Source organism: Ambystoma mexicanum, chromosome 8 (genome assembly GCF_040938575.1).
Source record: "Ambystoma mexicanum isolate Mex_15411 chromosome 8, UKY_AmexF1_1, whole genome shotgun sequence".
NCBI classification, from domain to species: Eukaryota; Metazoa; Chordata; class Amphibia; order Caudata; family Ambystomatidae; genus Ambystoma; species Ambystoma mexicanum.
This window is the reverse complement of record NC_090929.1, coordinates 1,633,745,014-1,633,760,116: the sequence shown is the minus strand read 5'-3', so window position 1 is coordinate 1,633,760,116 and position 15,103 is coordinate 1,633,745,014. Positions and strand designations below refer to the sequence as shown.

General features: G+C 44.7%; 1 protein-coding gene across 2 annotated transcripts in view; it reads left to right on the top strand.

The window, feature by feature from the left end:
• Positions 1-15,103, top strand: part of LOC138473825 (deleted in malignant brain tumors 1 protein-like) — a 733,343-nt gene that overhangs the window by 214,441 nt on the left and 503,799 nt on the right. For both annotated transcript variants that reach the window (XM_069612215.1, XM_069612214.1), the window contains exons 4-6: positions 9,559-9,585; positions 10,691-10,750; positions 14,315-14,623. In XM_069612215.1, the coding sequence (XP_069468316.1) occupies positions 9,559-9,585; positions 10,691-10,750; positions 14,315-14,623 (396 nt within the window). The remainder of the gene's footprint in view (positions 1-9,558; positions 9,586-10,690; positions 10,751-14,314; positions 14,624-15,103) is intronic.

Below are 15,103 nucleotides of genomic sequence, written 5' to 3'. Positions count from 1 at the left end.
TATTGACATTTGTTATGATTCAGATGGGGGCCCAGAACAGTAACATGGTCCTTCCATAAACAGAGGGGCGCCCCCGCTTCCCTGGAAGGATATGCTGCCACCTTTCGTACCGCACGATTCGGTGTATATGTATAGTGATTATCATTGTCTGTCTGTCATTAACAATCAGAAATGCATTCTTTATTGGTGCACGAAGCGTTCCAATTTCAGTGCACCCACCGGTTAATGTACACATAGGTCCCACAAAAGCACCTAGATGCTATATAGTTATTACAGTACCGAGAAAATCTGATGGTAAGGTAAACAAACTAAAATTTAGTGTAATTAGCAGTGATACATACACACTTGAGGTAACGAATGAAGAGAAAAGCTGGAGACAGGGTCAGCGCGGAATGAATGAAAACGTAGCACTACACGCGCACACACACACACACTGAATGCACACGAACAAGGGCAAGTGTCAATGGCCACAGAACCTCAAGCGAAGACGACAGAGAGCACAAGACTGCCTACCGAACAATCAGTCCCAGTAAATAATGAAAGAGACCAAAAAGAATCCAGTGAAAGACTAACTAAAGAAGACATAGCAAAAGCCCTCAAGAAGACAGGAGCGACTACGGGAGAATTCACTGCAAGGACACAAACGTTGATAGATAATTTATTCCCGTTCATAGCTAGAGCGAAGAAACTACATGAGGAAGTGAAAAATAAACCTATAGAGACTGTCCTGACAAGCACACCAGTTCCAACACAGGGAACGAGTACCAAGCCCACGAGGCAGCCTTACGTTGGGCTGGTGACAGACAGGTGGTGGTTAAAGGCACTTATAGAGGGCAGGAAAAGAATGCAAGAAGAGAGGAAGAGATTTGCAAAACCTCCACCTATCACATTGATGCAGATAAAGAAACCTGCTCCACTGACCAGCATGCCCGAGAGACCCCCAGCAAGGAAAGGTCACACAGACACGTTTAGAGATGTGGTTATTGCTAACTACAGAAAGACACTAAGAATCAAGAGAAACCCACATGAAGATAACAATGAACTAAACAATTACCTGGACATCACAGCACATCTAGGAAACAACATTTGCTACCAACACATGAAAGAAGTTGGGAGAAGGAAATCAGAAGGAGACTGTTTCGTATGTGCACTCCGACCGAAATTGACGTCCCGACAGCACACTGTCTTTCACACGTAGCAATGTGCAACACCAGAGGACAGTTTATGGGGAGGGACGTCTCATTGATATGGGCAACTGAAACGGATTACCCCGATGAAGATGGCTACGTCCAGGACGCTAAGACGAGAAATAGAGCTCATACTAGGAATCACGCAATCAGGTATGAAAACCCTGAAGTTAAAGGAACAGAAATAAGATGGAAAATAAACCTAAGATTGAACGTCCAGGGAAAAACCCCAGAAGAAGCCCAAATTTGGGAAAACAGAGGCCAAATGCAGATTTGGGGAACAGTGGTTTCCCCAAACGGATGGGAAGAAAGATCGGTGATCTGCCGATCTTGGATGGTCCTTGGAGCCTGCCAGGAAGCAATAGAAAACTCACAAAGACTGTGCAAACCTCTATGGCCGAAGTTGGTAAAGTTACTAACATGGGTCAGAGACAGAGGAGGACCCTTGCAGATAGTGCCACTGGAAAGTCAAAAATTGTGCTTCAGGAACAATGGCACGAGGAAGATAGGAGAGAATCAGAACTGCGGACGAATCTTCGAAGCCCCAGGAATGACTCACTGAACTGCAGTAATTATGGATCACTACTGGGCGTGTGGGTCCAAAGCATACATAAGACTGCCGCAAAACTGGTGAGGCATATGCACAATAGTGAATGTCCACGTTCCTGCGCTGGTGATCCCGAAAAGTGACCTGAAAATTGACAGTTTCCCGAAAGCAGATGATCACCTGAGGAAAAGGAGATCAGTGGAGCTGGTATCCCGAATGAAGAGAGAAAATTACTTTTCTGCCAAATCTGAAGAAGCATTCCATGCAATCCCATATGAACACAGGCAGTTCAGCCTCACCTCATCAGTGTTCACAACAATCATCATGCCAAGATTCCAGGTTGGAGCAAACACTAAATGGTTGCAAATAACCAGATGGGAATTATTACAGACCATCAACACCACTATAAAAGGATTCAATTTCGATTAAAGAAGAACTAAGAGCAATCCGATTGATGACTCTCCAGAACAGATATGTACTTGACATGATCACAGCGATGGATGGAGGTGGTTGCGCAAAAAAAAAAACGCAGAATCATGTTGCACATTTATACCTTTGCATGATAAAGAAAATGGAACTTTAACAGAAGCCATAAGTATGCTGACAAACGTACAGAACCGGATGATAGATGAAACTGATGAAGTGGATGATCACAGCTGGTTTGGAACCCTATTCTCATGGGTCCCACAATGGATGGCAGACATATTCAAGTTCCTGGGAGCCCTGCTATTGATGATACTACTAGGATTTTGTGCTATCAAGATAATCATCACACAATGCCAGAAAACTGTGAAGAAAGCCATTGGGATGAAGATCATGATCAATGTCAAACCAGGATGGAAGCCCAGAGACCTGACTGATGAAGAAATAAGAGACTTTTTGAAGGCCAGCGAATTTGCACCAGAAGGAACGAAGTTTGTGTATCCCAGAAAACGAAGAAAGTATGAAGGAAAATGGATCTATTGTAGCCCAAATGGACAGTGCCAACCTATGACCTGGAACAAAGACGAACATGTAAAAACAGCAGGAAGTCTGAAAGGAGTGATAAAAATATGGACTCCAAAGAAACACACGTTCACACCATCATGTACGAACCCAGAAGACGATGAACAAGATACAGAAGAACCAAGTAGGACAAATCCGAAGGAGGAAGCAGAAGGGGTCGATGAACCGACCAGAGGGGGAGTGTAGTGGAGGTCCCAGATATGGCCTGCACTCCAGCCACCCAGCTTGAGATACCAGGAACATACTCGCCAAGATATGTGACATGATGAGGAGCAAATAAAGCAACAGAGAGCAGTGCTAGGGCTCTGCCCAGTGCCCATCAGAAGAGCAATACCTGTTGACGTGTCTATAACCAGACAACCGTGGGCAGCACGGTACCCGTTGAGACAACCGTACCAGCAGTTGGCATGAAATGAAGACTACTTACAAACTGTCCCTTAAGAGACCCAAAGGGCCTTAATGGAAGAGGATTGGTGACGACACAACGGCCTTGACAGGCGTACTAATGAACGAACCGACAAGCAAGACGAAATATAAGGAATAATGGTTTAATGGATTTAAAAGAAGAAACGATGTTGCAATACAAAGAACGTAACCATGAAAGAAGGATGAAAATATGCAACTGGCTAAATGCCTGTAAATAGGCTTGGAACGCAAGAAGCTAAGGAAACGGTACTGCTTGCAATGCTTAGTAGAAGGATAGAGCGGCAAGCGCCAACTAGATATCTACCTCATGAAGCACATTATACAAGTGCAACTCCATTTTATAAAAGCAGAATTAAGCCCTGGATGGTGGAGGACAAACAGGCCAGGATTCATATACTAGTTCAAAGACAGACGGAAGAGCAGAATCGAAACTCAGTAAGAAGCAGCTCATGCCTGGGAATTCGAGGTCAACTCCAGGAAGGGAGGAGAGCAGCAACTTCGAAGAAACGAAACTTAAGAGCATAGCAGCCAGCCAGTGAAGGTCGAGATAAAGAGGCCCAGGTAGGTGGCAAGGCTAAAGGAAGAATCAAATACACAAATAGAGGGAAAATGAAGTAGATTCACGTGGAACTAACATGTGACCAGCCAAGCGTGAAGAGGTACCAACGTCTGATGTCACCCAGAACCCGAGGATGCCATAACTTTCCCTGATAAGAAGCTACAGTTTCGAGGCCATCCTCAGCCAACTAATTGACACATAGCCCTAAGGTATGATTGATGGAAGGGAGGCAGGATGAATCTTGGGGCACACCGCATCTGGGTGTCCATTCTGCATGCTGCTAATTAAAGTGGAGATTTATGTCTAGGGGTGTAACCTACCCAATCACAATGAACCAAATAATCTAGGGTCCTATAGCTAGTAGAACCAATGAGACCTCGTATTTGTAGTGACGTCTATATATAGCACCCATACTTAAGTTACCTTTTCCGGCCAATAGAATTGCATGACAAACTTAGGAGAGTAACAAGTCAACGATGACGAAAATCTTTTATAAATGCTGCTGTCTGAATGAAGAATTTGGAAGTTGAAGTGAGACGGGCGATCGCATCATTGTTGATTTCCATTTGTTTCCCCATTTTTTGTACTTGTCATTAAACGGACTTCCCTTTGCCAAACCATTGACTTGTCCTTATTGATTGGTTTTGGAGTAAGAGAGTCCTGCACCCCATCCTCCTCAAGGTGCAGCTATCTCGTCTTAAAGTATTTGAGGGTGAGCTCTGATCCCATGGGCCCGTCAGAGGTCACCCCGCCCTCCTGTACAGCCCCACCTGATATTAAGTAACCAATCACTTTCTTTTACTTTTTTAGACTAGTATGGATTGTATACTTAGATCTTCACTCAGAGCCAATCACTCATACTCCTAGGTTTTTGTAGTTTGCCACGTACGATGACGTTAGTAAAACGTAGGTTAACGTCATTTGATGATGAGATTTGTGTCTACAATCTCAGTTTTTACTAAGAATGTTTGAGTAAGAGGAAAGAGCGAGTTTGTTGATGTTAGTTATGCTCCCTGTTTTAGATAATTGATATTAAAACAGTCTTCCTTTTGCCAACTGAGTCGATTTGTTTATTGATGTATGAATAAAAATCTGCATCCCCATCCATCTCCACAATAATTGCTACTCATCTTAAAGGGCTGGGTTATCCAGTTCAAAACTTTCTCCATAAAGTGAACTAATTACAAAATGTGGCAGCAGAGCTGCAACTCAGAAAGAAGGACCATGGTCCACAAAAATAGAGTTTAAAGCATTCCAATGGACCACGTGTGTACAGAAGGTCCTCTGAACCACACACTCACTGACAAAAGGGATGAAGGTATCTAAAACACATGGGTCAAACATCCATCATATCCCGGTACCTCAAGTCAAGCAGTCTCTTACCAACCCTCCCACTCTCAAAGGCCTACCGTTGTCCTCCTTTGTGCCCTGAGAAGTGTCCTACACGGGGCCGCATGCCTCATCAACGGTCTACGCAGATACGACCACATCACCCAGCCCTCACCGACCTTCACTGGCTCCAACTGTTAGGCAGAATCATATGCAGTACCCTTTGGGAACACCACACACACAATTAAGACTACAAGTGCAAGTACAAATTCACCTTTGGTACAAGCCCGTACTACACAGTAAAGTGGTAGTGATGGCTGAGCAGCCAGACTTATCTCAAGAGTAAATTGAGCAGTATCAGAAGTTACACAAAGGACAGCAATTGCTATGGTTCAAACAAACACTGACTCAAGGTTTCTGAGTAAAATAATATACATTTATTTACACCATCAGTTATAAAACAGTTCAATAATATAAAGCAGCAGAAAATCACAATCTTAATACACTACACCACACCCAATCAATTCTGGACAAGTTAAGCTCAAAATGAAGTTTGAGGAAAATGGCACTGCAGCAATTTAAAAAGGAAGGGAAAGAACAAGGTTATCAAAAATCACCAACACCAACAAGTGATAGGCAGGGCAATCTAGAAAAGGCTTACTACAACTAGGATTCAAATCAATAGGCCTGGGCCAATGTTAATCGTTCAGAGTCTTTTACAGAGGATTACACAGTTCAGAGTAGTTTGCTGTTAAGTCTTTGCCAAGAGTTCAAAACGAAGTTGGTCAGAGGAAAAGCTATTCAAAAGAGTAGAGAAGGACAAGCCTTCGGAGAGGCGAAAGATTTAAGACACTTTCACCGCGGTCGGACGGAACGAACGACCGGATTTGAACAGTACCTTAGATGAAGAAGAATGCTGTAGCTGAGGCGGTAGTTCCTTGCAGTTCTTGAAGCGAGTATCGGACTGACAAGAAGAAGGAAGACTGGAGGGTCATGCGCTGCCCAGGGAAGAAGCCATCAGCAGAGCAAAGCGTTGAATAAAAGGTGCGCTCCTTAAAAGCACAAAGAGACTCTCTCTCACTGGCTATCCGGTTTCCTGTAGCACAGCAAATTCGACCAGGCTGAAGAGGAGGTCCAAGGGCTTTGTGAGCTGGTTGGTCCCACCAGGGTCAAGGGGAGAAGACTCCTTGCGGATCTCCTCTGTGGTCAAAGTTTCAGGTGATTCGGACCTGCAGCAGGGCTTCACCGGGATGTCCAGCAGATGCAGCAGTCGTCTTCCTTCAGCTCCTCGTTGGTTCTCTCGTTCCAGTGGCGACTCTGCCTTCCAAGTCCCAGAGACCTGCATTTAAGCAGTTTTCCCCCATTCACACAGCATGGCTGTCAATCACACAGCAGGGTGGCTGTCCTGGGAGGACAGCCACCTCAGCCAATCAAACTAGAGTGCGACTTGGGGCTCCAAGGACACCCTGTGCAGGGGGCCTCAAACCCCTCCCTCACCTCCTGTCCTGATTTATGTTTGAGGCACCCAGACACTCAGGCATCTAAGGAGGGTTTCTGTGCAGAAGCCCGCCAATGGACGGCGTACAAAGGAACCAAACCTGGTTTGGCACACAGAGTAAAACACGAGAAAGACTTTTACAAAGAGAAATGGTGAATAAACCCAACCCGAACCAAATAAAATTAAAAGGGGTCCAGCGGATTAAAGTTCGAGGCTACCACCATAGCCTCTAACAGTACCGAGGCTATTTTCATAGCTTGCGGTAAAATAAAAATGGTAGATACCACTGCCACCAGCCAAATCTTAGAGAAAGGGGAACGTAATAATGTTCCATGAGAAACAGACAAAAAGGGATAACTATTAACCCTTCCAGTACTCTATGGAAGATAGTTTGTACTGGGTCTGTAAATTTAAAAAGACTAGTAAAGTCAATGGCAACTTTACATGTTCTGGGAGACAGTAGTCACTCCCAGAAAATGGAGTTTAATAGTGGGAAGTCTAAAAAGACAACCCTGTGTCACTGCACTAAAAGTGCTGTGTGACACACAGTAAAAAGATGATGCCTATGGAGTAGGTGAGGCTCCATAGTCCATGAACAAAAAATGTATGACACACAGCAAAAACACATGTAAGAGTGAGAAAAAAGGCTCACACTTTTAGGGTCAAGTCCTAAAAATTAAAGTGGGGGACTCATCAATAAACGAATGGGATGTGACGTAGTCAGACATTATCTTATTATGTACATTTCATTAAATTGGCTTTGCATAACCACGCAAATTGCACAGGACAAATGGCATTTGCCTTTCATAAAATCAACACACACACAAAACCAAGAGAGGATATTTTCTTCTAATATTGTTTTTGAAAACGTTAAAAGGTGTGCATGTTTTAAACTCCAAGAACCACTACAAATGCTTTCCCTCGGACTTACCAAAATGGGACATTTCACCTTTATTTGTTGTTATTCTTCATCACGTTACATAGTGCAGTGGTGAAGTGTCGGCCTACAAACCCGACTATTGCAGTTTGATCCCCGAGGTTGGCTTAAATTCAAAGAGCACATTCAATGTTTCTCATTTTAGCTGGGGGGACCCTCGACTTGAGCCCTGCTTACCAGGGGGAAAAAATAAATCCTAGAAATCCAGCAAAGCTGCTGAGGGACTCAGTAGGTAAGGGAAATTAGCCATTCTGGGGAATTCTCCCTAACACCAACTGCACGCACAAATCACCTTAAAGTCTTGCTGCATCATCTATAAGGCAGTCACCCTCAAGTCACCCAGCTACCTCGCAGCGAAACTCAGCGTCTCCATTGAACAGCGCACCAACAGAAGCTAGGACAAGTGCAGACTTGATATTTATTGCTGCAAAAAGGAAAGGACCAGAAAACAAGTCTTCTCTGCCTACGATCCAGCATTATGGAACCTCCTCCCCATCAGCATCAGACTCGCCCCCACGCTCCTACAATTTAGAAAAGAACTCAAGACCCATCTCTTCATGGAGTCTCTCCTCCTCAACACTATGGCCATCATGTTGCCCCTCGCAATTCCTGACTCGCTAGATGCCACCCGTCGCGCTCCTCCCTGCCAGCTGTACCCTTGCTATGTCCCGCTCTGTATCCTACCCCTCGCTGTCTATCTGTTCTGTTGTTACGTCTGAAAAGCGCTCTGTTATGCATCTGTACTATTGTATGCCTCTGTAAAGCGCTCCGTTATGTATCTGTATTTTATACCTAAGTAAAGCGCTCCATTGCTTCTGGAAGCTAAGCCCGTGCTCAATAAATACCATAACAATAATAATAATATTATTATTATAATAACCCACATGCAGAGTTTCAAGATCTACCAATGGGGAGGCTGATCACATGGGCTTCAGACTCTGCCACACTTAACCAGTACCTGTCAGCACAGCAAAAAACCCAGAATATAATGAAACTCTTAAAACCAGCTTTTTGAAAAAAACTGTGAATGCGAAGTAATAATGCAGCAATCATATGTGCCACAGTCAAAGCTTTCAGCCGTGATCAGCTGGAGGCCACAAGTAGCACCAATCTCTCATAGATGACATATGTTCAATACCAACCTATTGCACTTAGATACATAATGACTTGGGTCTGCCCTATAAAGCTTTTTATTTTCCACTGAGGCTCATAAACAGAAGTTCAAATTGAACATCATTTGATGCCACCCACAGTTATATGCAATTCCCCTAATATTGTGCAGCTATTCATTAGAAAATGATTTGAAATAAATGGTAGGTGACTTCTTTGGTGCTACTTAATGAACTAATTATAAGAATAATGTCAGTGATGAACTGTTGTGAAGGAATATTCTGATTCGATTAAACACAGAGAGGTGAGGATTCCCAATCTGTTAAATTGTAAAATCCATCTTGCAGAATTGTTCCCCTCCAATCATTCTGTTGGGGCTCTCTTCCCACCATTGTCCTTAATGCCCTGTAACAACTTATCGGAAGGTCAGATCCAGTCCAGGCTGGGCGCAGATCCCTGCAATGAGTAATCTCCTACAAAGGTGTTGTTTTTCAGACCAGTATTAAAGATCAGTATTGACCAACACATCAGAAAAGAGTGGGTTTTCAGAAGGCAAATAGGAACATGGGTTGTGTGTGTTAGTCTGTTTTGAAGTGTAAATAGGATTCCAACTCGCTTGGTGATTTTCAGGAAGTGTAGTTTGTTGCTCGGGTCATCTCTTTGCTGCCAGGTTAAAGTATATGAAGTTGGTTGCATGCTTTTGGATATGTGTCTTTAATAAAATCAGGACTGTCCTTCACATTTGCTGGAGAATATGCACATTCGCTCTATTTCATTGTATTTTATTCTCAATGGTGCCAATGGTGTCTCATGTTGTTCTTCTGGCCACATCCTTCTTCCAATGTGTGCATCCTCTCCATAGTCACTGATGGCTGCTGAGTATAAATAAAGTCTTTAGCATATTTCCTATTCCATGAAGTGATGATAATGTTATGCTATCTTCTTTTTCCTTCATGGCAGATTCTGGAATGTCACCTCCAACAACAGGTAACTATTAGCTCCTATAATAAAATGAGGAATGTGATTTCTCTGGAATATGAATCAATGACTGGGCTCAGTCTACATCCAAGAACCACCCATTACATCATCTACTCTGAGTGTTGCGTGGATATTGGATGTCTCTACGTTAAGCAATACAAAACAAAAGGGTGATGGCTGGAAGGTTTGGAATTAATACTGACCTCTGGCATTGCTCTGTGCAACCCTCCAGATCATCGTTCTTAACCTGCCACGTCATAACAAAAGGGGAAAGACCATATGCAAATCAGGCTTGGTCCCAACCCAAAAGGGGCAGTCCTGCCCGAACTGCTTGGTCACATCCCTTCTGCGCAAGACCACAAGCATCTCCAAACATGTTTCGGCCTTGTTGGGCCTCATCAGTGAGTAGTAGCTTGGGTATCTAAGCCCAGCAAGCACGCAACCCACTTCTGGGCATACCCCTCCCAATCGAGAGAGACCACAGCCAACCCCAAACATATTTTCTACATTAAGCAATAACATGTACAGCTAAAACTAAATCCTGCAACCTGCCTGCAAATTTCTTTCCCAATTCCAGTAAAGGGAAATTTTGCTGCTATCAACAATCTATTCAAACTCATTGCATTGTTGGAAAAATCACTGAGAATATCAGACTATCCGGCCGTGAGAGTTCAGAGATTAATGTCCTCTCAGTGTTTCTTGCTGCTACTGGGGACAGTGGGTCAGGTGTATTTGAGGACAGGAGATGAAGTGTAGCTGTGCGCTCTGCATCCAGCTGGACAAAGTATTAAAGAATAAAGAACCAAATGTATTGATGCAGCGAGTTTACAAAGGTTAAACCTCTGAGATTTCCTTCATTAGCCTAAAAAGCATTTGCATCTCTTTTGAAGGTTGAAAAGCAATTGCAGAACTGAGCTCATGCAAGCCACAAGCACCATTTCATAGTGGGCCAGGAATGGGTCCTTTGTGATGGCACCCATCACGTGTGCATAATTGGAATTGCCGTCTGTGCTTTTGCATATGGGTTGGGGGTTGCATTGGTTGAGAACACTATTTTCAATGAATGTGTGATTCCATGACTTTTTGGAATAACACTCTGTTTCTCTTTTTTCAGAACCGCCATGCATCACAACTATGAGCACCTTCTCCACGACACCACCAATAACCTCTGCCCGTAAATATGAGATATATCCTTCACTTCATTATTTTATTTCTTGCATGAACTGTCCCTTTCAGATAGACTCCCAGTTCTAGAGTTGTGTTTAACTATACTCTGGCTGAATACCCCTATGGTCATCTTGATTGGTGCAGAATGCAGCACTTCACTGCACGTGTAAGACTTTAGAATACTGCTTAGACTGCGGTTCTCTACAGAGATATCACACTCCTTGCGTCTCCGACATGGCCAAAAACCTTCTACTAAATTCCCTGTCTAGATGGTGAGGAGATGTAAAATGCATTTTCATTGGGGGCAGCAAGGGTGGCCATAATGAGAAAATCTCCATCATGGGAGTCACCCTTCCCAATACAGATATCTCTGTGCCCAGTCCAAGGAACCGTGCCACCATATATCCACAAAGCTGGGCAAAGGGGGCACTGTTGTGGCTAGCTCCCAGAATGGATAAAGTGCAGGATGACTGTTCTGTGCGTTTCTAAGGAATATAGCGGAAAGCCTGGCCCAGGGTGTGGCTAGAAGACACCAAAACAGTGAGTTCCCCCGCTCCTTTCTCCTCCCCTCCTCTTCTCGCCCTTCCCCACTGGAGGCAGGGATACACCAGGAAGTACAGATAAGGGCACTTCCCAGAGGCAATGCTCTGTGTGGTGTGATGCTGTAGGCCAGCGAAGTGGTTTTATTTGCAAAGGATGCAAGCATTTCAGCCGGCGTCATAATGAGTCTAAGTGCCCAGAACATGACAAGACAAGAGAGGTTCTATAAAAGCAACAAGGGTAAAATAAGATAATTCACAGATCACTCGGTGGCCGGGGGAGTGGGGTTGAGCATGTACTGCATAGCATAGAACAAGAAACTGCACAGATCACTCATTGGCTGGGGTGGAGCTTGCACTGCACAGTGTAGAACCAGATACTGCACAGATCACTCATTGTTTGGGAGTGGACCATTTACTGCACCTTGTAAAACAGGATACTCCACATATCACTCATTGGTTAGTGGTGGAGTATGTACTGCACATTGTAGAGCAAGATACTGCACATATCACTTAATGGCTGTGGGTGGAGCATGTACTGCACAGTGTAGAGCAAGATAATGCACGTATCACTCATTGGATTGGGGTAGAGCATGTACTGCACAGTGTAAAACAAGATATTTCACAGATCACTCATTGGTTGCTGGTGGGACATGTACTGCAAAACGTAGAACATGCTACTGCACAGATCACTCATTGGCTGGGGGTGGAGCATGTTCTGCCCAGCATAGAACAAGAACTTCACATATCACTCATTGGCCGGGAGGTGGCATTTACTGCACAGTGTAGAACAAGGTACTGCAAAGATCACTCATTGGCTGGGGGTGGAGCATGCACTGCACAGTGTAGAACAAGCTACTGGAAATATCCCTCATTGGCCGAGGGAGAGGGTGGAGTATGTACTGCACAGCGTAGAACAAGATAATGCACGTATCACTCATTGGATTGGGGTAGAGCATGTTCTGCACAGTGTAAAACAAGATATTTCACAGATCACTCTTTGGTTGCTGGTGGGACATGTACTGCAAAACGTAGAACATGCTACTGCACAGATCACTCATTGGCTGGGGGTGGAGCATGTTCTGCCCAGCATAGAACAAGAACTTCACATATCACTCATTGGCCGGGAGGTGGCATTTACTGCACAGTGTAGAACAAGGTACTGCAAAGATCACTCATTGGCTGGGGGTGGAGCATGCACTGCACAGTGTAGAACAAGCTACTGGAAAGATCCCTCATTGGCCGGGGGTAGAGGGTGGAGTATGTACTGCACAGCGTAGAACAAGATACTGCACAGATCACTCATTGGCTGGGGGTGGAGCATGCACTGCACAGTGCAGAACAAGGTACTGGAAAGATCACTCATTGGCTGGGGGTGGAGCATGCACTGCAGAGTGCAGAACAAGGTACTGGAAAGATCACTCATTGGCCATAGGGGTGGAGCATGTACTGCACAGCGTAGAAGATACTACACCTATCACTCATTGGCCGTGGGGGCGGAGCATGTACTGCACAGTGTAGATCAAGGTACGGCACAGATCACTCATTGGCTGGGGTGGAGCATGTACTGCACAGCGTAGAACAAGATACTGTCCAGATCACTAATTGTCCAGGGGGTGTGGACCATGTACTGCACAGTGACAAACAAGATACTGCACAAAATACTCATTTGCTGGGGGTGGAGCATGTACTGCACGGCATAGAACAGGATACTGCACAGAATACTCGGTGGCTGGGGGTGGAGCATGTGCTGCATAGCATAGAACAAGATACTGGATAGATCATTCATTGGCCGGGGGGTTGGAGCATGTAGTGCACATCATAGAACAGGATACTGCCCACATCACTCCTTGGTTGGGGATGGGGCATGTGCTGCACAGCGTAGAACAAGAAACTGCACAGATCACTAATTGGCCATTGGGTGGAGCATGTACTGTACAGTGTCGAACTAGATACTGCACAGATCACTCACTGCTGGTGGGTGGAGCATGTACTGTACAGTGTAGAACAATATACTCCACAGATCACTCCCTGGTGGTGGCTGGAGCATGTACTGCACACTGTAGTACAAGATAATGCACCAATCATTCATTGTCTGTGGGTGGAGCATGTACTGCACAGTGTAGAACAAGATACTGCCCACATTACTGATTGGTTGGGGATGGAGCATGTGCAGCACAGCGTACAACAAGTTACTGGACAGATCACTCATTAGGTGAGGGTGGAGCATGAACTGCACAGCATAGAACAAGATACTGAACGTATCACTCATTGGCTGGGTGGGGGGGCATGTCCTTGGCCACATAGAACAAGATACTGCCCACAGCACTAATTGGTTGGTGATGGAGCATGTGCTGCACAGCGTAAAACAGGGCACTGCACAGATCCTTCATTGGCCTGGGGGTGTGGAACATGTACTGCACAGTGTAAAACAAGACACTGCACAGATCACTCATTCACCAGCACCTGCCTTGGCCATTAATAGTAGCTTTCTTGATGATAAAATGCCAGGTAGCACAGGCTAGAGTCTGGATAACAGAGTACTCTGCATAGAAGAGTGCTGGTAAATAGAGCAGGGTGCTTTGCTCTCCACACAATTATCTCTGCTCCCTGGTTCTCCATCAACCAGGCATTCTATTATCTGGCATATTGTATATCAGGAACCATTGATTTCGCAATGATGCCCAATAACAAAGCGTTTTACTTTATCTGCAATTACAAGTAAAGGAAACCTTGCTAAAGGAACGTGCAGACATGATTCCGGCCATTTGTCTAAGTCATGGAAAAGAGAGTATTAAAGGGGTTTGGTACAAACTGCAAACAAGTGGTGCATCTTGCAACATTGGGAAGAGCTTGCTCTACAGGTATCAGGGGCAAGGCTCAGGGTACCTTTTCAGATTACGAGCTGCGCTGTGCTGTGTTTCAAGGACACAGTGTCAACTTTCGATTAAAAGGGAGTCTTCATTTAGCAATGTAGAAGTGTAACTTATGTTTAAAGTATCCACTGTTCTTCTCTTCTTTTATTGACACAGACTATGAAATTGAACTCTATGACAGTGGTAAAATGTGTGCAGGCCGTGTCCAAGTCAGTTCATCTGGTATCGCGAGCACTGTGTGCGACAGCAGCTGGGACATGGCGGATGCAGAGGTGGTGTGCCGACAGCTGGAGTGCGGATATGCTGTTGCTGCTCCAGGTGGGGCCTACTTCGGACAGGGCTCTGGAGACATTCTCTGGGATGACGTACAATGCTCGGGAGATGAATACTACTTGTGGGAATGCTCCCACCAATCCTCGGGAAGCCTCTGTGGTCATGATCAGGATGCCAGTGTCATATGCTCAGGTATGTGTTTAAAAATGGTATCCTTTTGTATATGTTACTTTGTATTTATTATTCTCTTGGCAATTTCCACCAGATGCCACTTTATCGAAACATAGCTACGGCGCAACTTCAACTTTGCACAGTATTACCAGTATGTCAAAACTTACCACAGTGAAAAAAATGTCACTATGGAAATCATTGTGAAAGTTGACACTGGCGACTATATATCTGACCTCAAAACCCTCAAGCCAGTTATTCCACAATCCAATATTGGATGGAAAAAAACTGGCTATGCCTCAACAGCGAGAAAAACGAACGCCTGTTGATTGGGGCCCCCTCCACCCTGCGGAAACTAGATGAACAATACCAATCCTTTACAGTGGATAACATCCCTATCGCTGTCTCCAAAGTCATTAAGATGCTGGGCGTATACATTGAACCTGACCTATCCATGAATAGACAGATTAACGCAATAGCCTCCTCCGCAGTGTACCACTTTAA